This window comes from Vulpes lagopus, chromosome 2, assembly GCF_018345385.1.
Source record: "Vulpes lagopus strain Blue_001 chromosome 2, ASM1834538v1, whole genome shotgun sequence".
In the NCBI taxonomy this organism is placed as follows: domain Eukaryota; kingdom Metazoa; phylum Chordata; class Mammalia; order Carnivora; family Canidae; genus Vulpes; species Vulpes lagopus.
Genome location: NC_054825.1, coordinates 71,348,031 through 71,370,105, shown reverse-complemented (window position 1 = coordinate 71,370,105; position 22,075 = coordinate 71,348,031). Strand labels below are relative to the sequence as shown.

Below are 22,075 nucleotides of genomic sequence, written 5' to 3'. Positions count from 1 at the left end.
TTAGCTTTGTTATCAAAAGTTCTCATTACTGTTTCTTTAGGGAGGCTACCAGTGCACAATTTTAATGTTCTCAAGGTAACTTGTCTTGGAAATGGTGTCATTTTTCAGGATTTGAACATGACTTGGCTGAACTAAAGATGAAGAAGCCAAGCCTCTACTACTCTTCCTAGTCACCTGGGCCTAGCTGTTGGAGTCTTGGGACTGTGCCCAAACTCTAAAAAGTAAAATACAGCAACAATGAAAGACCTTCAAGAATCTAGAAGAACTCTCGTACTTGCCACCATGGACTCAGCAATAAGAAGAGCAGACAGTTGCACTCTGTGTAGTTTATAGCTGTTTTGTCCTTCATATCTCTCTGAGCAGAGAGAGGGTAAAGAGCCCTCTGACAGCTTCAGCTGCCCCTGTTCTTTTCCTCAAACTCCAGGATGAGACCTTTAATGTGGGACAATTTCTGATGCAGGTACTCACAGCGACGCTTTTCTTCCCTATAACCTGGGTACCGCTGCAGAGAAAAAGCATCCATGTCAAAAAAAAAAAAAAATTTACCATTTCTGCCTTCTTGCTACCATTCCCAGACCTTATCTTACCTTCCTGAACTTTTTATATTCCTGGACTATTTTTTCTTCCAGCATCTGAAACAAAGAAAATGCTAGCACCAACTTTAGCCTTGAGAAAAAAGCTCCAGCTTTCTTGAGAGAAGTGATTTCCAATCTCATTCTACCAAATGAGAGATTAATTTTTCTCTCAAAACTGACTTGTCACTTTGGTCACTGTATAGTCTTAAGGGCAATTAGCAGGGAGTATATGGGCAATAAAGCTAGAAAGCTAACCTGGGTCCAGTCCTTACCTTGTATTCTGGAGTTCCTCGCTGAACTCTCTTGATCTCAGCTCCCAGCTCTATGAACCTTTGGCTTGCAGCCCCAACACGAGCATGTAGGATGCGGTATTCAGTATAATCGGTCTCAAAGTCCTGCTCATAAGCATGTTGCTGCTCTGCACTGTGGATGGCCCTGTATTGCCTGCCAGGAGCAGAGAGCTGTCACCTTCAATTTCATTGCCCTGAAAGCTTCCAGCTTCCAGATCATACGCACAAGGTTTGATAAAATTGGAAGTAGCAGGGGACTCACAGGAGATAATCTGGTACTTCTTCAGGGCTTGGGGATTCAGAATCTAGGAAGGAAACAAGATGACACAAAAGTGATTATATAGGCCTTTTTCCCACTAGGGCAGTTTAACCCTTTTCTCATTATCTCACCTGCTTGAACTGAGGGACTGTGTTCTAGCCTGGGGCCAATGTCTTCATCTTTATCTTCTTGCTCCCAATCTTCTCCCTCTTGTAGGTCCTGACTGGGCAGCACTTGTAGGGGACTTGGAACTAAAGGGAGAGGTCTGAGCCTCTTTTCTTTTAGTCCTATACTGGTTGCAGGTGCTGGACGCTTCTGTTGGGGGTAAATGTCACATAAACAGTAAGTCAGAAGCCTAGTCTGCCCTACTCTTGAAAATTAATTTCATAGAATGAGCACTGGGAACATCAAAATGAAGCCTCCTGATTTTAAAGTTTTAGCCTGATTGGACAAAGATTTTTGAAAAGCCCTTGCTATTAGAACTTGCCTTATCCAAATGTTTCTGGTTCTCAGAGGAAGACAGTGCCTGATCAGGTTTTCTGTTTGGAAGATGGGTCTGGTTTCTAGGATATTTGAAGGGGGAACAGGAGAGATGAAAACCAGGATCTCTTATTACAGCATTTAGAGTGGAGATTAGAAAGGAAGACAATATCCGGGCTTCCCAGGTTAGTCCCACCCTGGCCCAAGTACCTCACTTCCCAATGTGCCATGTGTTCCTTTGAGGATCCTGGGAGTGACTGTCCTTGGCTGCTTGCCAGTGGATCTGGCACCTGGCAGGGAAAGTGGCAGGGGCACTTGGCTCCCTGGGCTTCAGGCTTTGCCCCACCTTATTCCAACTACCTGCAGTTTCTGGCCTCACCTCTTGTAGTGCCATCTGTGGCTGTGAAACTGTGTCTTCTTCAGAATAGTCTCCTATGTTCTGCCAGCTGTCAGGATCTCTGGTACTGTCAGTCAGAATGTGTCTCCGAACTGAAGATGGGGCTGGGATAGAATCCATGGCAGCCCAAATAGTGAGGCGCTCCCTGAGTGGGCCCAGGCAGTGGAGGTGGTTAGGCCCAGATCTGGAAAGGGGTGGTGGAAAAATCCCAGGAGGGTGGAGAACTTTTAAGCACTTCTGAAATCAGCCTCCCCAACTTTGCCAAACCCTTTTTACCTGGTACCTGTTCCCCTTACCTGCCTAAGCGTTGGCACACAAGGTCCAAGCCACCTCCAGGGCCATCCTGGCCACACTGGGACACTGTGAAGGAGAAGAGGCAGGACCAGCCAGGGCCTGGGAACCTCAGATACTGAGGGCAAAAGGAGAACCATAAGCCCTATGAAGTCAGCCCCTCCCCTTCCTCCCATTGCCAACCTAAGCTTGAAGATGGGTCCCACGGGGCTCGTTAGTACACCAGGTGCAGCTGGGCTCGAGTTCCCCAGGAGACTGAGGCGGCAGTCTCCTTAACCGCAGCCTCCTGGGACCACCACCCTAGCAGCGCCCTCCGGTTCCACTCGGGGGTTCAGTTCTCGGAACTTCTTCAGACCGTGACTGCTCTCAGCCTCCTGCACTGACTGCACCTTCCCGGCCTCCACTTCTGTTCTCCCCGCACCCCACCTTTTTCACACAGTCCAGGCCCGCACTTACCCCTCGGTTGCCTTGGAAAGCGATCACCGGCCGAACCTGCGAGGAGAGCAGATGCGAACTGAGCGCAGGTGAAGTGGCATTCCCAGGATCCGGCGTCGGCTGCCGGGGAGGACCTGCCTCGCTGGCTTCACTGGGAGAAGTGGCGAGGTCGGAGCCTGCGGATGCCGCTTCCCATGCCCAGGTCCCTTCGCCAGGGTCACTGGCTGAGGCCCGAGATCCCGAGATCCCGAGGGGTAGGGGCTAGGGAAGATGGGGATCCGGGTCGGCCGCACCTGTTGCCGCCGACACTCCTGCAGTGCCCGCAGAGCCGCGTCGTTCAGCCGGAGCATCAGGAGGCTGGTTCCGGCAGCGGGGGTGAAACAGAGCTGGAACTTCCCACTTAGAAGCTCCCGGGGTCCCTCCATGGCTGCGAGGCCGAGCGCAAGCAGAACAAGGGCCACCACCAGCTCTGCTGTGCAGGGCTAGGCTGGCACTCTTGGTAGCCCAGGTGGGCCCCGCCCTCCGCCAGGACCCACCCCTGGCCCCACCCCCAGCAGCGCCACCCCCGAGGTGTCCCTGCCGCGTGGGCGGTGCTTTGCTCCCCCAGAGTTTTTTCTTAAAGATTTTATTTATTCATGAGAGAGAGAGAGAGAGAGAGAGAGGGAGACACGGAGAGACACAGGCAGAGAGAGAAGCAGGCTTCCTGCAAGGAGCCCATGTGGAACTTGATTCCAGATCCCGGGATCACGCCCTGAGCTGAAGGCAAGGCACTCAACAGCTGAGCCACCCAGTCGTCCCTCTCCCCCAGACTTCTTTGCAGACCCACCCCCATGGGTTTCTCGGATTGGCACCCACCGCTTTGGGCTCTCAGAAGGGGCTACCGCAGTTATGGGGAGGTCAACCTTAGACTCCTCGTCCAGAATCCCCAGTTTTGCCTCAGTCTGCCCAGCTAACCTGAGCTTGGAGTTGCCTGTTTCTAAGTGAAGCTGAGTCTGCAACCTCTAGGGGGTTTTAGACACAGAGGGGCAGGAGAGGGCCTGATTGCTGGGCTGGCTCTGTAGGTTGTGCCTCAGAGGCCAAGAACCCGCCAGGGGCCGCAGGATGGAGGACCCAAAGGAGTATTTCTGACGCCAACACCCGGTGCACCGCTTTTGCTTTTTTCCCACCTGCAGCACTGCTGCGGACCGAAGACGGTTTCCAACTGAGACTAGAGAGAAAATCCGGCCCAGTGGGCGTCGTGGCAGCGGTGAAATTTAGCTGCCGCGGACCCCTCCCACCCCCACGGGAGGTGTGGGTGATGACAGGATAGTTGCAGAGCAGAGGAGGGGGAGGACTCAGTCCCAGGTCACTGCTCCTGGCCTAGACAGGTGAGACTGGTGTGAAAGGGAACTGTACACTCCCTCAGGAGGGCCAAGAGGTGCCACGAAGTTGTAAGACATTCTGGAGGTTCAGATTCTGGTGCATCGAGACCGTAGGAATATCAGGTTAGCCCTGGGGTCTTTACCTGTCCCTGTTCGGGTATGTTTTCTTTCTTTCTTTTCTTTTTTTTTTTTTTTTCAAAGATTTTATTTATTTATTCATGATAGACATAGGGAGAGAGAGAAGCAGAGACACAGGCAGAGGGAGATGCAGGCTCCACGGGACTCCAGGATCGCACCCCGGGCCAAAGGCAGGCGCTGAACAGCTGAGCCACCCAGGGATTTCCCCCCTCAGGTATGTTTTCTAAGAGCCCTGAAGTTCTCTTGCCTAGCTAGGATCCCTGCTGAATCCCTGGACCTACATAATCCCAGGTGACCTTAATGCCTTCCCACTTCATATCAAATTACCTATACATTTGTCAAAACTCATCAAATAGTACACCTAAAATGTGTATATTTTAATGTATGTAAATTAGACCTCAGTTAAGGTTATTTTAAAAGTCAATGCAGTAAATCTCCAACTCCAACAACAAAAACATTTACCTATCCATCTCCTTAGAGTTTTCTGCTTCTGTGGGTGACCCTTTGTTAATCTGATAAACAGTTCGGCAGTAGGTAAAGCTGATCTCCCAGGGTTCCTTTTCTTCTCAGATGACATCTGTGGACTTCCGTTGGATTTTCCTGGATTTAAACTCAAAGGAGAGCCCAGAATGGTGAAAAATTTTATTTTTTAAAAATTTTTATTTATTTATTTATGATAGTCACACAGAGAGAGAGAGAGGCAGAGACATAGGCAGAGGGAGAAGCAGGCTCCATGCACCAGGAGCCCGACGTGGGATTCGATCCCGGGTCTCCAGGATCAAGCCCTGGGCCAAAGGCAGGCGCCAAACCGCTGCACCACCCAGGGATCCCCTGGTGAAAATTTTTAGAGAAGGGGGAAGGAGCAGTGCTATAAGAGGAGGCAAGTGGGAAAGAGATTTGGGGAAGGGGGAAAGGAAGTAGGAATCTAACATATGTTGGATGTCTATTGTGTGTCAAAATCTTTGCATGTTATTTAATCCCTAAAATAACTTTAGGTATTATCATTCACATTTTTCATTCATTCATTCATTCATTCATCCATCCATTCATTCATTCATTCATTCAACAAATATTTATTGAGCACTTACTCTGTGCCAGACATCATACTATATCCTTAGGACACATCAACGAGCAGAGTTCTTGCTCTGGAGACATTACATTCTTTTTTAAGTAGGCTCCATGCCCAGCGTAGAGCTCAGTGAGGGGCTTGAACTTACGACCGACCCTGAGATCAAAACCTGAGCTGAGGGCAGCCCGGGTGGCTCAGCGGTTTAGCGCCGCCTTCAGCCCAGGGCCTGATCCTGGAGATCTGGGATTGAGTCCCAAGTCGGGCTCCCTGCATGGGGCCTGCTTTTCCCTCTGCCTGTGTCTCTGCCTCTCTCTCTGTGTGTGTCTCTCATAAATAAATAAAATCTTTTAAAAAAACAAAAACAAAAAAACCTGAGCTGACATCAAGAGTCAGTCGATTAACTGACTGAACCACCCACATTCTCCCTGGAGAGCTTCTATTCTAGAGGGGAAGGAGACACTATAAACAAACCTGAGAAATAAAAATATAATGTATGTTAAAAGATGGTAAGTGCAATAGCAAAAAGAAAAAATAGATCGTAAGAGAGTGTGGAAGTGGAGAAGGAGGAAGTAGAAGGGGATGGAGAAGGTTGACTATACATTAAGTGATAAGAGAAGGCCTTATGGAAAATATGAAATTTGAGCAATGCCCTAAAGGAGGTGAGGAGATTGGCCAAGCTACATAGTTGGAGGAAATGCTTTCTAGGCAGAGGGACTAGCTACTGCAAACTCTGAGTCACAAGTGTGCCTGGAGTGTTTGAGGAAAAGTTGAGGCCTATGTAACTGGACCAAAATAAGTAAAGGGGATAGTAGTAAGAGAAGTAGTCAAAAAAGTAAGGAGCAGGGGCAGACAGAGCAGGTGCTGGAGAGCCTTGTGGGCTATTAGAAGGACTTTGGCTTTTACTTTGGGTGAAATGGGGAGTACTGCCAAGATTTTGAGAGGAGGAATAATATGAAATCACGTCTTTTCAAAGGATCACTCTAGTTGCCGAGTTAAGTGCAGACTGTAAAGGGACAAGGATAAAAGCAGTATGACCTGTTGATAGGCTGTTGCAATAATTTGAGCTAGAAATGGTAGCAGCTTGCAGATGAGGCGGGAGAAGGGATAAGGTTCTCATTATTTTGAGTGTTGAGCTGCCAGAATTTGCTGATGGGCTGAATGTGGCATGTGAGAGAGAAATGGCATCAAGGATGACTCTATGCTTTTTGGCTAGAACAACAAGAAGGATGAAGTTGTCATCAGCTGAGGTAGGGAACATGGCAGGTGGAACAGGGTTACTTCTGAACTTGTTGTCTATTAGAATCCACATGGGTATGTGGAGGAGGCAGTTAGAGACGGTGAAAGATGTCTGGTCTAGAGATGTAATAAACTTGATAGTACTAAACATATAGATGGAGTTTTAAGTTTTGAGACTAGTTGAGATTGCCCAAGAAGATAAAGAAGAATTTAAAGGGTTATACCCTGGGATAATCCAATCTCTAGAAGGAAGTCAGGGGGAAGAAAAGCAAAGCCAATTGAAAGGAGAAGGCCAGTGGGGAAGGAGGAACACCAAGAGACTGTGCTGTCCCAAGTGAAAACAATATTCCAAGGAGCTAGGGCTTGATCAACTATGTCATATGCTGTCAACAGGCCAAGTAAAATGAAGATTAAGAATTGACCACTGTGGGGTACCTGGGTGGCTCAGTTGGTTGAGCCTCTGCCTCAGGTCATGATCCCAGGGTCCTGGGATTGAGCCTGCTTCTCCCTCTCCCTCTGCCACTCCCCCTGCTTGTGCTCTCTCTCTCTCAAATAAATAAAATTTTTAAAAATTGACCATTGTAATGAAAATGTTCTAAAATTGACAGTGGTGTTGGTTGCACATATCTGTGGATATACTGTCTATTCAGATCCCCTGCCTATTTTTTTAAATCAAGTTGGTTTTTTATTGTTGTACTCTTTGTTCTTTATATAAAATATAATTTTATATATTAATCCCTGGTCTGATATATTATTTGCAGAAATCTCCCATTCAGTAAATTGCCTTTTCATTTTGATGATGTTTCTTTCAATGTGCAGAAGCATTTTAATTTGAAGTCATCTTTATTTTTGTGTTGGTTTTCCTTGCCTTTTATTTTTTTAAGATTTTATTTATTTACTTATGAGAGACACAGAGACAGAGGCAGAGGAAGAAGCAGGCTCCTCGCAGGGAGCCTGATGTCGGACTTGATCCCGGGATCATGCCCTGAGGCAAAGGCGGAAGGAAGCTCAACCAATGAGCCACCCAGGCGTCCCCCACTTGCCTTTTAAGTCTGATCCACAAAATTGTTGCTAAGACCAAAGTCAGGTTGCTTACTGCCTATGTTTTCTTCTAGTAATTTTATGATTGCAGGTATAATATTCAATTATTTAATCTATTTTGAGTTACTTTTTGTGTATGGTGTAAGATAGTGATCCAGTTTTTCCAATACCATACTTTGAAGAGACTGTCCTTTCACCATAGTATGTTCTTGGCTCCTTTGTCATGCATTAATTGACCATATGTATGTGGGTTTAATTCAGGGCTCTCAATTCTGTTCCATTGATCTGTGTGTCTGTTTTTGTGTCATTATCATACTGTTTTTTTGTTTTTGTTTTTGTTTTTTTTTTTATAAACATAGCTTTGTAGTTTGAAATCAGAGAGCTGACCTGACACCTCCAGCTTTGTTCTTCTTTCTCAAGATTTCTTTGGCTATTTGGGATCTTTTGTGATTCCATACTACATTTAAGATTATTTCTAAACTTGTTCTGTGAAAAACACCATTGGAATTTTTACAGGGATTGCACTGAATCTGTACTTTGGGTGGTATGGAAATTTTAACAATATAATTCTTCTAATCTATGAGCACAAAGTATCTATTTATTTGTATCTTCTTCAATTTCTCTCATCAGTGTCTTATAGTTCTCACTGTATAGGTCTTTTATCTCTTTGGTTAAATTTATGCCTGGTTTTTTTTATGCAATTGTTAATGGGATTGTTTTATTAATTTCTTTCTGATAATTCACTATTAGTATATAGAAACACTATGGATTTCTGTATGTTGATGTTGTATCCTGTTTACTGAAGTCACTTATTCTAACACTTTTTTGGTAGAATCTTTTGAGTTTTTTATATATAGCATCATGTAATCTGAAAGTAGTGATAGTTTTATTTCTTCCTTTCCAATTTGGATGACTTTTATTTACTTTTCTTGCCTAATTTCTGTGTCTAGGACTTCCAATAGTATGTTGAATAAAAGTGATGGGGTACCTGGGTGGCTCAGTGTTTGAGGGTCTGCCTTTGGCTCAGGGCATGATCCCAGGGATCAAGTCCCACATCGGGCTCCCCAAAGAGAGCCTGCCTCTCCCTCTGCCTATGTCTCTGCCTCTCTCTGTGTGTCTCTCATGAATAAATAAAATCTTAAAAAACAAAAAAAGAATAAAGGTGGCAAGAGTGGGCATCCTTGTCTTGTTCCTGTTCTTAGAGGAAAAGCTTTCAGCTTTCTACCATTGAGTATGATGTTTACTGTGGGTTTGTGATATATGGCCTTTATTAAGATTTTATTTATTTATTTATTTATTTATTTATTTATTTATTTATTCATTCATTCATTCATGAGAGACACACACACACACACACACACAGAGAGGCAGAGACACAGGCAGAGGGAGAAGCAGGCTCCATGCAAGGAGCCCGATGTGGGACTCAATCCCAGGTCTCCAGGATCACGCCCGGGGTGGAAGGTGGTGCTAAATCGCTGAGCCACCTGCTGGCTGCCCTCTAGTGTGTTTCTTAAGGCCAATGCTTTCTTTTTAATTTTCTGCTTCAATAATCTATCCATTGATGTAAGTGGGGTGGTGAAGTCCCTTACAATTATTGTATTGCTGTCAATTTCTTCCTTTAGATCCACTAATATTTGCTTTTTTAAAAAATTTTATTTATTTATTAATGAGAGACACACAGAGAGGCAGAGACACAGGCAGAGTGAGAAGCAGGCTCCATGCAGGGAGCCCGACATAGGACTCAATCCCGGGTCTCCAGAATCATGCCCTGGGCCAAAGGCAGGTGCCAAACCACTGAGCCACCCAGGCTGCCCTAATATTTGCTTTCTACATCTTGGTGCTTCTATGTTGGGTGCATATACATTGATAAACGTTATGTCTTCTTGTTGTATTGGCCCTTTTTTCATTATGTAATGTCCTGCATTATTTATTGCAGTCTTTGTTTTAAAGGATATTTTGTCTACTGTGAATATTTCTACCCTGGCTCCCCCCCCCACTTCCATTTACATGGGATATCTTTCCCCATCTCTTCACTTTCAGTCTGTGTCCTTACTTCTGAGGTAAGTCTCTTATAGACAGAATATAGTTAGATTTTGTTTTTTATCCACTCAGCTACTTTAAGTTTTTTTTTTAATTATTTATTTATGTTAGAGAGTGGGGAGAGGAGAGAGAGACACAGAGAAACCTAAGAAGATGTTACAATGAGTGTGGAGCCTGAGGTGGGCTCAATCTCATGACCCGGAGAACAGACCCTGAGCTGAAACCAAGAGTCAGACACTTAACTGATTTTTCCGCCCAGGTACTCCTCAGCCACTTTAATTTTGAACACGTTCCAAAACTTTACATTTTCTTTGTCCCCTCACCATATTTTATATTTTTGATCTCATATTTTACATCTTTTATGCATCCCTTAACCAGGTAGTGTGGTTTTAATTTTGCTATTTTTGTCTTATTTTGAAGATGTGTTTATTTTTTTTTTTAGAAAGAGTGCACATGGGGAGAGGTGCAGGGGGAGAAGGAGAAAGAGTCTTAAGCAGACTCTGCACCGAGTGCAGAGCCCAACATGGGGCTTGATCTCACGAGTCTGATACTGCAGCCTGAGCCAAAACCAAGAGTCAGAAAGTTAACTGACTGTCCCACAGGTGTAACCTACTATTTTTGTCTTTTAAACACCATACTTGCTAAATAAGTGATTGATCCACTATGTTTACTATATATCTACCTTTTCCAGGGATTTTTACTTTTGCATATTGTGTTTGTTATTGATTAGTGCAATTTCTTTTCAGTTTAAATAAGTCCCTTTAACATCTCTTGTAAGTTTAGTGGTGATGAACTCCTTTACCTTTTGCTTATTGGAGAACTCTTTAATTACTCTGTCAATTCTGAATGATAACTTTGTGAGGTAAAGAATTCTTGGTTGGAAGTTTTATCCTTACACTATTTTGAGTATTTCATGCTATTCTCTTCTGGCTTGCCAAGTTTCTGCTGAAAAATCTGCTGATAGCTTTATGGAGTTTCCTTTGTATGTAATAAGTTGTTTTGCTCTTGCTGCTTTTAGGATTCACTCTTTAACTTTTGTCATTTTAATCATATCTCGGTATCTTTTTTGAGATTCTCTGGTTTCCTGGACCTGTATGTCTGTTTCCTTCACTGGATTAGGTAAAATTTCAGCCATTATTTTTTCAAATAAGTTTACTGGTTCTTTTTACGGGTTCTTACTTACTCTTCTTCTTCTGAGACCCCTATTATGCAAATGTTATTCTGCTTGATGTTGTCTGAAAGGTTCCTTAAGTTATCTTAATTTTTAAAAATCCTTTTTTCTTTTTGCTGCTCGGTCTGGGTGAGTTCTATTGCTTTGCATTTCAGCTCATTTGACCCAGTTTTCAGCTTTATCCAGTCTGCTATGAACTCCTCTAGTGTATTTTTTAGTGCAATTATTATATTCTTCAGCTCTGTGACTTGTTTGAAACTTTTTTCCTTTAATCTTTTAAAAAATTTTATTGAGATATAATTGAGATAACCAACCACAGAATCAGAAAAAGGTGGTTACCAGTGCCCTATGTATTTGACTACTCTAGATACCCTGTAAGTGGGATCATAATGGTCTCAAGATTTATCTATGTTGGGATCCCTGGGTGGCGCAGCGGTTTGGCGCCTGCCTTTGGCCCAGGGCACGATCTTGGAGACCCGGGATCGAATCCCACATCAGGCTCCCGGTGCATGGAGCCTGCTTCTCCCTCCGCCTGTGTCTCTGCCTCTCTCTCTCTCTGTGACTATCATAAATAAATAAAAATTTAAAAAAAATTAAAAAAAAAAGATTTATCTATGTTGCAGCATGTATCAGAAATTCTTTCCTTTTGAAGGCAGAATAAGATTCTATTTTATATATATACACCACATTTTCCTTGTCCATTCATCTGTCAATGGACACTTTGGTTACTTTCACCTTTCACTAATCACCTATTGTTAATTCACTTGAATTAACAATACCATGAAAATGGGAGTACAATTTTGTGGTGTATTTTTATTTATTATTTTTTTAAAAGATTTTATTTACTTATTCATGAGAGACACAGAGAGAGGCAGAGACAGGAGAAGCAGGCTCCATGCAAGGAGCCCAATATGGACTCGATCCCAGGACTCTGGGATCATACCCTAAGCCGAAGGCAGATGCTCAACTGCTGAGCCACTCAGGCATCCCTGTGGGTATATATATTTTTTTCCTGTGGGTATATTTTTAAAAATGTACTTTAAAACTTTATTCTGTGGGTACCTGTGTAGCTCAGCCAATTAAGTGTCTACCTTTGGCTCAGCTCATGATCCCAAAGGTCCTGAGCTCCCTGCTGAACAGGGAGCCTGCTTCTTCCTCTCCCTCTGCCTGCCACTGCCCTTGTTTGTGTTCTCTGTCAAATAAAATCTAAAAAATATTTTTTTTAATTAAAAAAAAACACATTATTCTGAGAAACTATCTATGGTCTTTACTAGACTTCCAAAGAAGTCCATGGCACATAAGAGTCCCAGTGAATGGTCTGGCTGGGATTTGAACTCAGGCCACTATCTCTAGAACCTATGTTTTTTCCACACTCATAAGGTCACGTCACATCACCAGCCCATATTCTTCTACATGAAGAAAAGTTCTGTATCAAGGTATACGGAAGAGGGAGAAGAAGACATTTTCTAAATGTGCATGTGGCCCCGTTTCTACAGTCATTCTTTTAGGTCTTCTCACCCGTCTCCCTGCCCCCACCATTCTGCTTATCAGCACATGATTTGGACCTGGGAATCCTGTCCAATGGACACCGGTATGTTTCTCTCCTACCAGAGTCTGCTGGGTCTGTAGCCCTCTGGCTCTGAAGTGTTATTCTGCATTGAGAGGGCTCACTTTACTCAGAATCATATGTTCTCCCAGGGTATCGATATTGCTGTATTGATGGTATTCTTTATTTATTTACTTTTTAAAATATTTTATTTATTTATTCATGACACACACACACACACACACACACACAGAAAGAGAGAGAGGCAGAGGGAGAAGCAGGCTCCATGCAGGGAGCTGACGCGGGACTCGATCCCAGGTCTCCAGGATCATACCCCAGGCTGAAGGTAGCGCTAAACCACTGAGCCACCTGGGCTGCCTGATGGTATTCTTTAATAGATGACCCCAGAGGCACCTGGGTGGCTCAGTTAGTTAAGCATCTCCCATCAGCTCAGGTCATGATCCCTGGGTCCTGGGATCAAGCCCCATATCAGGTTCCCTGCTTATTCTGCAGGCAGCCTGCTTCTCCCTCTCTCTCTGCCTGATGCTCCCCCTTCTTGTGTTGTCAAATAAATAAAATCTTAAAAAAAATAGATGACCCCCAGTACAAGAACTTGAAATCCTGTCTTAGTATAGCAGGAGGAGGGCCATACATGTTTTCCAGCAGGGAGTAGCCTAGACTCTGTTATCTATTAGCTCCTTTCCCTTGAACTTCTGCCCAAAGTGCTGAGGGATTACTAGGAAGGGAACACTTGAAGGGAATAACTTGCTATAGTAGAGATGGTTGACAGGACTGTGCAGTAGTTGAGTTTTAGTATGCAGGGAGTAGGCAAGAGCGAGTGGGAAGCAGAGAAGAAAACTGGAAATGGGAAGGGGCTGTAGACGATCAGGAAACTTGTTTATCCTCCTGGGGTCTGTCAAAGCAGAGAAGAAACAGAATTTATGTACAAATAAGGGAAACACAATTCAGCTGAACAATGGGAGAAGCAACGGTATCTGGAGGAGGTGCTGATCTGAGACCCTGGTTTTGTTTACAAGATGTTAACAGAGGTAGGTCAGACAGAGAGGAGGTGTTCAGTGGAGGCAAGAAGCCATTCAGGAATACCAGTTAGGGGGATCCTTGGGTGGCGCAGCGGTTTAGTGCCTGTCTTTGGCCCAGGGCACGATCCTGGAGACCAGGGATCAAGTCCCACATCGGGGTCCCTGCATGGAGCCTGCTTCTCCCTCTGCCTGTGTCTCTGCTTCTCTCTCTCTCTCTCATGAATAAATAAAATCTTAAAAAAAAAAAAAAAAAAAGGAATACCAGTGTTGAGGGATGAGACATTATGACCCAACCCAGGCGAAGCTCCAGGTGAAAGTGAAAAGTACCTTAGTTCTCCTCCTCAGCCATTTCCAGGTCCATATTAGTAGCTCTTCAAGAATGGAGACCTCAGCTGGCCCTGGGTCTCCCAGACATTAGAACCTGTTTCCAATGCAAAGCCACCTTCCATATGGGGATAAACTTAGCCAGGCTTTTTTATGGATTCTTCCCCTTTCCTATGTACCCTAGTCTATGGATATGCTCCCAGAGATGATGATTCTTTTCTTTCTTGTCAACACTTTCTTCTATCAACTTCAACTTCTATCAACTCTGGGAGTAGGGGCCAGAGATGAGAGAGATGCTTCTCTGACAGCTAATGACATGTAAATGAAGAGCTCCTAAGAGATCAATACCTAGATTTCTCATTCTACTCTCCTCCTAGGCTATTTCATTTGAAACCATGGTTGGGTTTTTAACTTAGTATTTATTTGTTTTTATGGAAGTTATACATGAACATACAAGTTCTATACAAGACATGAAAAACAGAACTATTATTCCACTTGGTTTCCCAATGATTAAAGGAAGTTACAACTCCTTTAGCTGCTTCTTCCTGCATTTGTTGCTTTTTAAAAAATATATCATTTCTGGATTTTTAAATTTCTGGTATTAGCCACTTACTTCTATTTTAAAAATGAGGACTTAACTCTCTTATCCTTCCCATAAATATGCATGCACTTTCTCTCTCCATCCTCCTAATGTAGTGTTATTTTAGTTAGATCAATACTGTTTACGTTTTATCAGTGTGTAAATGTTATTTACAAGCTGTGTCATTAGTGGCTGTTTACATTTCCTCTCTTATATGCTTCTCCCTAAACTAATAATCTGCTTTTTTTTTTTTACTTAGTTGTTTATGTACTTATTATCAATTTTTATGCTGTCTTCTAGAAGTAAAAATCTCTCAATATATTCAAATATAGTCAGATAATCTATCAGTTTTACCAGTTTCCATTTTTTCCCTTGGATATATGCCTCCAGAGCCTTTCATCCTCTTGCTCTAATCTGAAATGGTTGCTCTCTAAGCTTCCTGAAAAGCTATCATCCTGGGATCTCTGCTCACTAGCAGCCTGAGGATTCTCTTTACTTACCTCCTATGTTGGATACTCTTTTTCCTGGATCCTATGACTTTTTTTCTTGGCTTACTCCTAATTTTAGTAGAGTACATCTTCAATATCTTTTAGAAAATGCTACATGGTAGGTAAGTCTTTTTAGACTCTGTATGTCTTTATTCTCATAATTGATAGCTGAGTGAAAACATCTAGGTTGTTATTTTTCTTCAATTATTTGGTAACATTGCTCCATTGTCTTCTGGCTTACAGTACGGCTGCTGACAAATCTGAAGTCATTCTGATTCTTCATCCTTTCTATGTGTTCTATGTTGTGTCTTGGGAGCCTTTAGGATCTTCTTTTTGACTCCAGTGTTCTAATATGTGGTAGTGTAAATCTATTCTCATTCCTTGTGCTGGACACTCAGTGGGTCCCCTTCATTTTTGTTTTACTTTCCTCTCATTCTGAAATTCATATAATTCAGATGTTGGACCTCTTGGATGGATTCTCTAATTTTCCTATTTTTTCCTTTTCTATTATCCACCACTATCTTTTTTGTCCAACTTTCTGTAATATTTTTTAACTTTTACCTTCCAACTCTTCTATTTTTTTCTTTCAGCTATCATAGTTTTAATTTCAAAAAGCTCTTTATTATTCTCTGAATGTTTTTTCTATAGCTCCCCTGTTTTTGTTCAATATCCTCTTCATCTTTAAGGATACTAATTATAGTGTCCCTCACACTTTGTTTTGTTCCTACAATTGTTTCTGTATCCTTGGAGACCTTATTTTCTGTTTTGTTTTGTCCTAATTTTATATTGAGTGTTTTCTCAAATGCTTGATGATCCTTGGGTATCCTCTAATCTCTACAAGGAAAGCACTGAAAAGCTGACTAGAAGCTTGGTATGCATGGGGAGGCCTGGTTGTACTTTAGAGTAATCTGATTCCATGACTTCATTATGTGACCCCTTATATGCATCTAATTATCCAAGCTTCTTCCACCTCAAGCCTTAGCATATGTTGCTTCTGTTGCTTGTGCATTGATTAAAATGTATGTGGCTAAAGTAACAGAAATATGACTCAAGGCAGCTTACACAAAATATATGGTATTCATAGTAGGAAGCTCAGGGGTAGAACAGATGTTACAGTTGATATATCCAGTGGCACATAATAGATATATACTTAATATTTGATGAAGAAATGAATGAACTCAGGAATAAATAGTATCTTCCTTTCTCAGAGTCTCCAAATTATATTTTGAAGCCACACACTGCAATTTCTGTTGCTACCATTTCAGCTCAAGTAGCTGTCTTCTCTCTTTTATGTAATGGACATCTTTTATCTATCTACATTTTCCTTTCTAGGGGAGCAAATTACCTTTCTTTGATAGGTAATATATTCCTTTACCATATGAATCATGTGTTTCTGATGGGGCTGTTTATATCCTGCCATTACATCCTGCCCCATTCCTACCTCCCTACCATAAGGGTAGATACGTAACCTATCAGAGCCCTATCCTGCAATTTTAAAAACTAAAACTAAGTAAAGAGATTCAGACCTTCTCTCCTGGGAAGCTGTGAGATGTGACGGCAGGTATCATAGGTGGTCAATTCTGTCATGTCAAGAGATCTGGGACTCAGAAGATGAAGCAAAGAGACATGGAAGCATTCTCTGTTACCTTACGGCTCTTGATGAGCTAGCCTGAGGGAGCAGGGCCTTAGGGCCTTCACACATGCTATCCACTCTCCTGAAATGTTCTGCCTATCTTCTCTTGGCCTGGCTGACTCATCTTTTTGTCTCAGCTCAAATTGCTTCACATCCTTAATCAAAGTTAAGGTCTATAGGTATACTCCCTTCACAGAACTAGCAGTACTATGATTTCTTACCAGGACAGGTAGAAGAACTGTTCACAGTCTTCATTCAGATTACACTGAGACCTGTTTTGATGGGTAGGTGCTTATGCTGTGTACCCTGTTTAGTATTTTGAATATCATCCTTGCATAGAATCCGTTATCTTCTTTCAAAGCAATTATCACAATTTGCATATATATACAAGCTGTTTCCTGTCTACATTATCTGTTCTATGAGATTTTTTTTTCCTGTCACTGTATACCTAATGCCTAAATGATAGTTGGCACATAGCTAGTGCACAACATAAAATGTGGTGAAAGAATGAGTGAATGTTGGGGATCCCTGGGTGGCTCAGCAGTTTGGTGCCTGCCTTCGGCCCAGGACATGATCCTGGAGTCCTGGGATCGAGTTCCACATCAGGCTCTCTGCATGGAGCCTGTTTTTCCCTCTGTCTGTGTCTCTGCCTCTCTCTCTCTCATGAATAAATAAATAAAATCTTAAAAAAAAAAAAAAGAATGACTGAATGTTTTTGGCAACTCCTGGAAAAATTAGACTGGAGGGGTGTGGCAACCAGCCCAGGTTCTGCTAGGATTGGAAATAGATTCTTGGTCATGGGAGTAAGGTGGGGTGAGTTGATAAGAGGAAACTGGTTTAAGGCTGTTCTACTCTCACCTACCTGAGATGCTGTAGTTCATAAGGAGGTAGCAGGAGCCAAAGAAAATTTGTTTCTGCATCTCATACTATTTCATTTATAGTGTGGCTTGGTTTTCTCCATGGGGCTGCTTCTGTGGTCAATTTATATTCAAGGGGACCCAAGTGGCTTGACGCCATTGAGAACCTGAGGCTAGTAAACCAAATACCCCAAATTCTGCTTATGAACTGTGGTCAAACTGCTGCTTGAGGTCTGTAGATGATGACCCCACTCTAAGTCAGTTTCTTCATCTTCCCACTTTGTATCCAGGGTCCCTAAATCCTGCCTTACCTCCTCTATTACAGAGCCTTAAGTTTTCATTCTTTCCAATTTACTCCTTCTCAAATTTGTGATGAGTTTAAATGGAGATTTTTCCCTCCCTCTTGGCTGTTGGTCAGCAGCTTTAGTTCTTTACCACATGGGCCTCTCATGAAATGGCGGTTGGCTTCCCCCAGAGCCTGTGAGCCAAGAGAGAGAGGAAAGTGGAAGCCATGTCTTTTATGATTTAGCATCAGAAGTGACATATGATCACTTCTGCCATATTCTATTGGTCACACAGACCAACCTTGATTCAGCGTGGCAGAGAACTTCATAAGGATATAAAATCAGGAGGGTGGGATTATTAGTGGCCATTTCAGATACTGGCTGCCTCAGAAGGGTTAGAGGAATTTAGAGAAGGAAGAGGAAGTTTTAGGACTTGGAAGAAAGGAGAAGGAGGAGACGTTAACTGAATACCTTATGGGCCAATCCCTTTATATCTATATTAATTTCTAACTGAATTCCTTATGGGCCAAGCCCTTTATATCTATATTAATTTCTTCCACAATACCAAGGGGTAGAGATTATTCCCATTTTTCATATAAAGGAATTGAAGCATGGAGAAAATAAGTGTCCAGTAAATACCAGAGTCAGGATTTGTACAATGTTATATATGCCACCAAGGTTGATCTAGTACATTTAGTATGTACCAAAGGGTGGTATAAGAAGCAATTCTAGGTAATATAGAGACATAGCATTAAATAACATTGAAAAGATTGGAGAGAAATGGTAAAAAAAAACATTGAAAAATAGATTATTTTTAATCTTCTGATTATATCAAGAGAAAGCTTCAGTTTCAAAGATTTATGCCTTATTACTTCTCTAAAACTTGTTCTCTTTTTAAGAAAGAGAGGGCAGGCCCCAGGTTCAGCATCTTTGACAATGATATTACTTTGGTAAAATTTGATGATATATTTCATTTTCATTGTATTGACTTTTATTTTTTTATTTATTTTATCTCTTAAAGATTTTATTTATTTATTCATGAGAGACAGAGAGAGATTGAGAGAGGCAGAGACTCAGGCACAGAGAGAAGGCTCCACGCAGGGAGCCAGATATGGGACTCAATCCCCATCCCAGGAGTCCAGGATCTCCCCTGGGTCAAAGGGAGGTGCTCAACCGCTGAGCCACCCAGTCATCCCTTGTATTGACTTTTTTTTTTTTTTTTTCCTTGTATTGACTTTTAAAGTTAGTTTCTGTTTGTGGTTAGGTGATACTATTTTTAAATTTACTAAAAGATTATGAAGGGGATGCCTGGGTGGTTCAGTGGTTGAATGGCTGCCTTTGGCTCAGGTCGTGATCCCAGAGTCCTGGGATGGAGATCTACATTGGGCTCCTTGCGGGGAGCCTGCTTCTGCCTCTGCCTGTCTCTGCCTCCTCTTTGTCTCTCATGAATAAATAAATAAAAATCTTTAATAAAAAGGATTATGAAGTTTGACTTATAAGCTTTATTGAAGTTTGGTAAAAACATTTTAAGTAATAATAGTTCAAGTGATACTTTGGTATGGCAAAAATTGTGAGGATGGCATTGACGGAGATGTACTGCCTTCCCATCAGGTTTATGTTGAGGGGGAAGCTAGTTTGAAGTTCCAGCCTCAACTCTGTTCCGCTATAAGCACCAACGGGAGAGAATCACACAATAAAATTTACAAATGGTCCTTTCCTGTAATATTTCGTAAGCATTTCTCCTTTATCCTATGAATACCTCAGGACTGGTGGGGAGTCTTGTAGACAAATAATGGAGCTGGGAAGGAGAATGAATTTAATGGGAAACCTAAGCTTCCCGTCCTATTCAACTGCCTCTTCTAAACCAGATGTGACTGGTGCAGGTAGTATAGTGGGGAAACGTTCAGAGGAAGAAACGGACACAGTATGTGCATTTCCCAGTCTCTTAGTCCCTGAGCCAACTCCATAGTTCCTGATTTTTGAGGTCTTTCAATATTTCCAAGCTATTGCATCTTCACATTTAATATTTCTATGGGAAACGAACAGGACCCAAGTTTTAGGACACAGGGTATGTGGTTGCTAATCTCTATTGGAGGAGTTTGCGGTGAGGGTACAGTGTGATTGGAAGGAGGTTTCTGAAAGTTATGTTTGTACCTGACTTTACCTTACAGGTGAACAACTCGAGTCTAAATATGTTGCTGGTGGGGAATAAATCCTAACTATCGGGCCAAGTCCTGATGACACGGAACAGACCAAACCATTTCGGTCCCCATGAAACCCCGCCCTCCGTCCCCTACCGTTCCCCTTGGGTGAGTCTGTCGGCGTCCCAAACGGTCCCTGCATGAGGTCACTCTGCCGGGTCACGTGCTCGAGCCCGCGGGAACGCCACATCGCCAGCCGCACCCCTCCACCCCCACCCTGTCCACGTGACCCGGCCTACTTTCTCCCCGCCCGACCCAACGCCTTGCCCAGGAAGCCCCGCCCCACGCAGCGCACGGGCCTGCGAACCTCCGCCCCACATCCGCCCGGGCTGGAGTGTGGCCCGCAGCCCCACGTGTTTCTTTCTGCCCAATGGGAGACTGAGCCCGGGCTCAATAGGGCGGGGAGGAAAGGACGACTTCGTTACGCTTGGAGAGGGGGGCGGGGCCTGCAACGTCGGACAGAACGAGGGGACGCAACGGAGGCAGGCCGGAGCCGCTGCCGTCGCCATGACCCGTGAGCACCGAGACCCTCTTCTCTTACCCCCTTCTCCCCGTCCATCCTAAACACGACTGCCAAATCTTGCTATTGACCTCCGCTCGGCTTCCCTAGCGAGGCCTTCCTCTGGGAGCGCTTTTTTGAGACCCTCACACTCGGCGCCGGAAATCGGCCTTCTGCCCACCGCCACTTCTTGAGAACCCCCTCCCTCTTCTCCCGCCCAGTCAAGCAGAGGCCCTCAGCGACCTTCCGCGGCGTGGCGAGAAGCCCCGCGCCGCTGTGATGGGCCCAGAGCCCCCTACTCCAGGTCGCAGCCCATCCCCCACAGAGACCCAAACTGTCCGCACACCGCCACCAGTCTGGACCCCCGGGCCGACCCGAAACATGCCTTTAGCGGACTCCTCGGAACCGTCCTCCTCCTGCCTCCCGGTTTGACCTGCCCCGTGGCAGCTTGCCACCAGCGCCCCCTGATAGCCCTCCCCGTCCCTCTCAGCAGCCTGGGCCCCGAAATGGGCTGGTGTAGGAGCATTGGACCCTGCTGGCGTCCGGGTGAGGGAAGTGGGTCGCCGGCGTGCGGCCATAAAGGCCCCCCGCGTCTCACCTTTTACCTTCTTTCTTTAGGCGGTAACCAGCGCGAGCTCGCCCGCCAGAAGAATATGAAAAAGCAGAGCGACTCGGTTAAGGGAAAGCGCCGAGATGACGGGCTTTCTGCTGCCGCCCGCAAGCAGAGGTAGCCCCAGGGAGGGGAGGGAAGGGGAGGGGAAGGGTGAGACCTGGGTTAGACCGAGGGTTGTACCAGGAAAGAGAGCTACCTCAGGGTTTACATCTGGACTAGTGAGGGGCAGAGTGCATTGCTTCCTCTAGGGTTTTATTTCCTCCCTACCCTCCAAATTGTTAGCTCAACAGCCTGACAGGAAGGGCCTGGGGCGGGTGCCTGCCCTCGGCTGATTTCTGAGTGCCCCTGAGTCTGACCTTAAGGGCAAGGGCAGGGAGCTTCACATTTCAAATGCGGTAGTGGTTATGACAGCACGGTACTTACAGCCCTCTTTGGTGTTCAGTTTCTCCTCCCTTTTCCCAACCTTCTCACTGGTGTTGCTGGGTGTGGTACTCAGCAAAGAATAGCCTTTGGGCCTGTGTGGCCAGACTTCTGACCCCTTAGGCAACAGCCAGATAGAGCCTGATTGCCTTTTAAGCCTCAGCTCTCTTCCTCTTGTTCTCCTAGGGTGGGAATACAGCAGGCACACGCTGAATTTTGTCCCATCCACTTCCATCTTATCCTTTGTGCCCTTCATCCCCCTGCATCTTGTCCTTTTTGCCCTCTGGTACCTCCCAGTGCCCCATCATCTCTACCCCCAGGGACTCGGAGATCATGCAGCAGAAGCAGAAAAAGGCAAACGAGAAGAAGGAGGAACCCAAGTAGCTTTGTGGCTTCGTGTCCAACCCTCTTGCCCTTCGCCTGTGTGCCTGGAGCCAGTCCCACCACGCTCGCGTTTTCTCCTGTAGTGCTCACAGGTCCCAGCACCGATGGCATTCCCTTTGCCCTGAGTCTGCAGCGGGTCCCTTTTGTGCTTCCTTCCCCTCAGGTAGCCTCTCTCCCCCTGGGCCACGCCTGGGGGTGAGGGGGTTACCACTTCCCAGTGTTTTTTATTCCTGTGGGGCTCACCCCAAAGTATTAAAAGTAGCTTTGTAATTTCTTGAGCGCCTGGTTTGACTGGGGATTGGGGGGATGGGGATGGAGGAATGGCTGCCCTTTCCCACCAAAAAGGGAGAGAACTTCAGATTTTAAAAGGTGGTAGATATGTAGACTAAGTGAAACATCACAGAAAAATTCTTTATTTTACTA

The 22,075-nt window shown here is 44.4% G+C and overlaps 2 protein-coding genes across 6 annotated transcripts; one reads left to right on the top strand and one right to left on the bottom strand.

The window, feature by feature from the left end:
• Positions 1-258: 258 nt before the first annotated feature.
• ELL3 (elongation factor for RNA polymerase II 3) lies at positions 259-21,158 on the bottom strand. Of its 4 annotated transcripts, none has more exons than XM_041744341.1 (13): positions 20,834-21,158; positions 4,689-4,837; positions 3,021-3,196; positions 2,749-2,784; positions 2,298-2,410; positions 1,984-2,185; positions 1,815-1,894; positions 1,612-1,687; positions 1,256-1,439; positions 1,128-1,170; positions 848-1,019; positions 588-632; positions 259-502 (listed from the first exon to the last, which is right to left on the bottom strand). In XM_041744341.1, the coding sequence occupies exons 2-13, from the start codon at positions 4,801-4,803 to the stop codon at positions 392-394; spliced, it is 1,353 nt and encodes a 450-aa protein (XP_041600275.1). In that variant the 5' UTR covers positions 4,804-4,837; positions 20,834-21,158; the 3' UTR covers positions 259-391. The 4 variants fall into 4 exon arrangements, with proteins under 4 accessions (XP_041600275.1, XP_041600277.1, XP_041600276.1 ...); XM_041744343.1 differs by having other exon boundaries at positions 4,689-4,826; XM_041744342.1 differs by lacking the exon at positions 20,834-21,158 and adding an exon at positions 19,833-19,913.
• Positions 20,100-21,926, top strand: SERF2 (small EDRK-rich factor 2). 2 transcript variants are annotated; one of them, XM_041744351.1, is made up of 3 exons: positions 20,100-20,250; positions 20,854-20,962; positions 21,566-21,926. In XM_041744351.1, the coding sequence occupies exons 1-3, from the start codon at positions 20,244-20,246 to the stop codon at positions 21,849-21,851; spliced, it is 402 nt and encodes a 133-aa protein (XP_041600285.1). In that variant the 5' UTR covers positions 20,100-20,243; the 3' UTR covers positions 21,852-21,926. The 2 variants fall into 2 exon arrangements, with proteins under 2 accessions (XP_041600285.1, XP_041600284.1); XM_041744350.1 differs by having other exon boundaries at positions 20,104-20,250; positions 21,589-21,926.
• Positions 21,927-22,075: the final 149 nt, after the last annotated feature.

Excerpts from the sequence above, each read along its gene's own strand:
- ELL3 (XM_041744341.1), bottom strand. The coding sequence starts at position 4,803 with ATGTCATCTGAGAAGAAAAGGAACCCTGGGAGATCAGCTTTACCTACT. Across the intron at positions 2,785-3,020 it reads AGGAGTGTCGGCGGCAACAG|GTTCGGCCGGTGATCGCTTT; the intron begins GTGCGGCCGACC and ends CTCTCCTCGCAG. Across the intron at positions 1,440-1,611 it reads ACCAGAAACATTTGGATAAG|AAGCGTCCAGCACCTGCAAC; the intron begins GCAAGTTCTAAT and ends TACCCCCAACAG.
- SERF2 (XM_041744351.1), top strand. Across the intron at positions 20,963-21,565 it reads GCTGCCGCCCGCAAGCAGAG|TGCCCCATCATCTCTACCCC; the intron begins GTAGCCCCAGGG and ends GGTACCTCCCAG.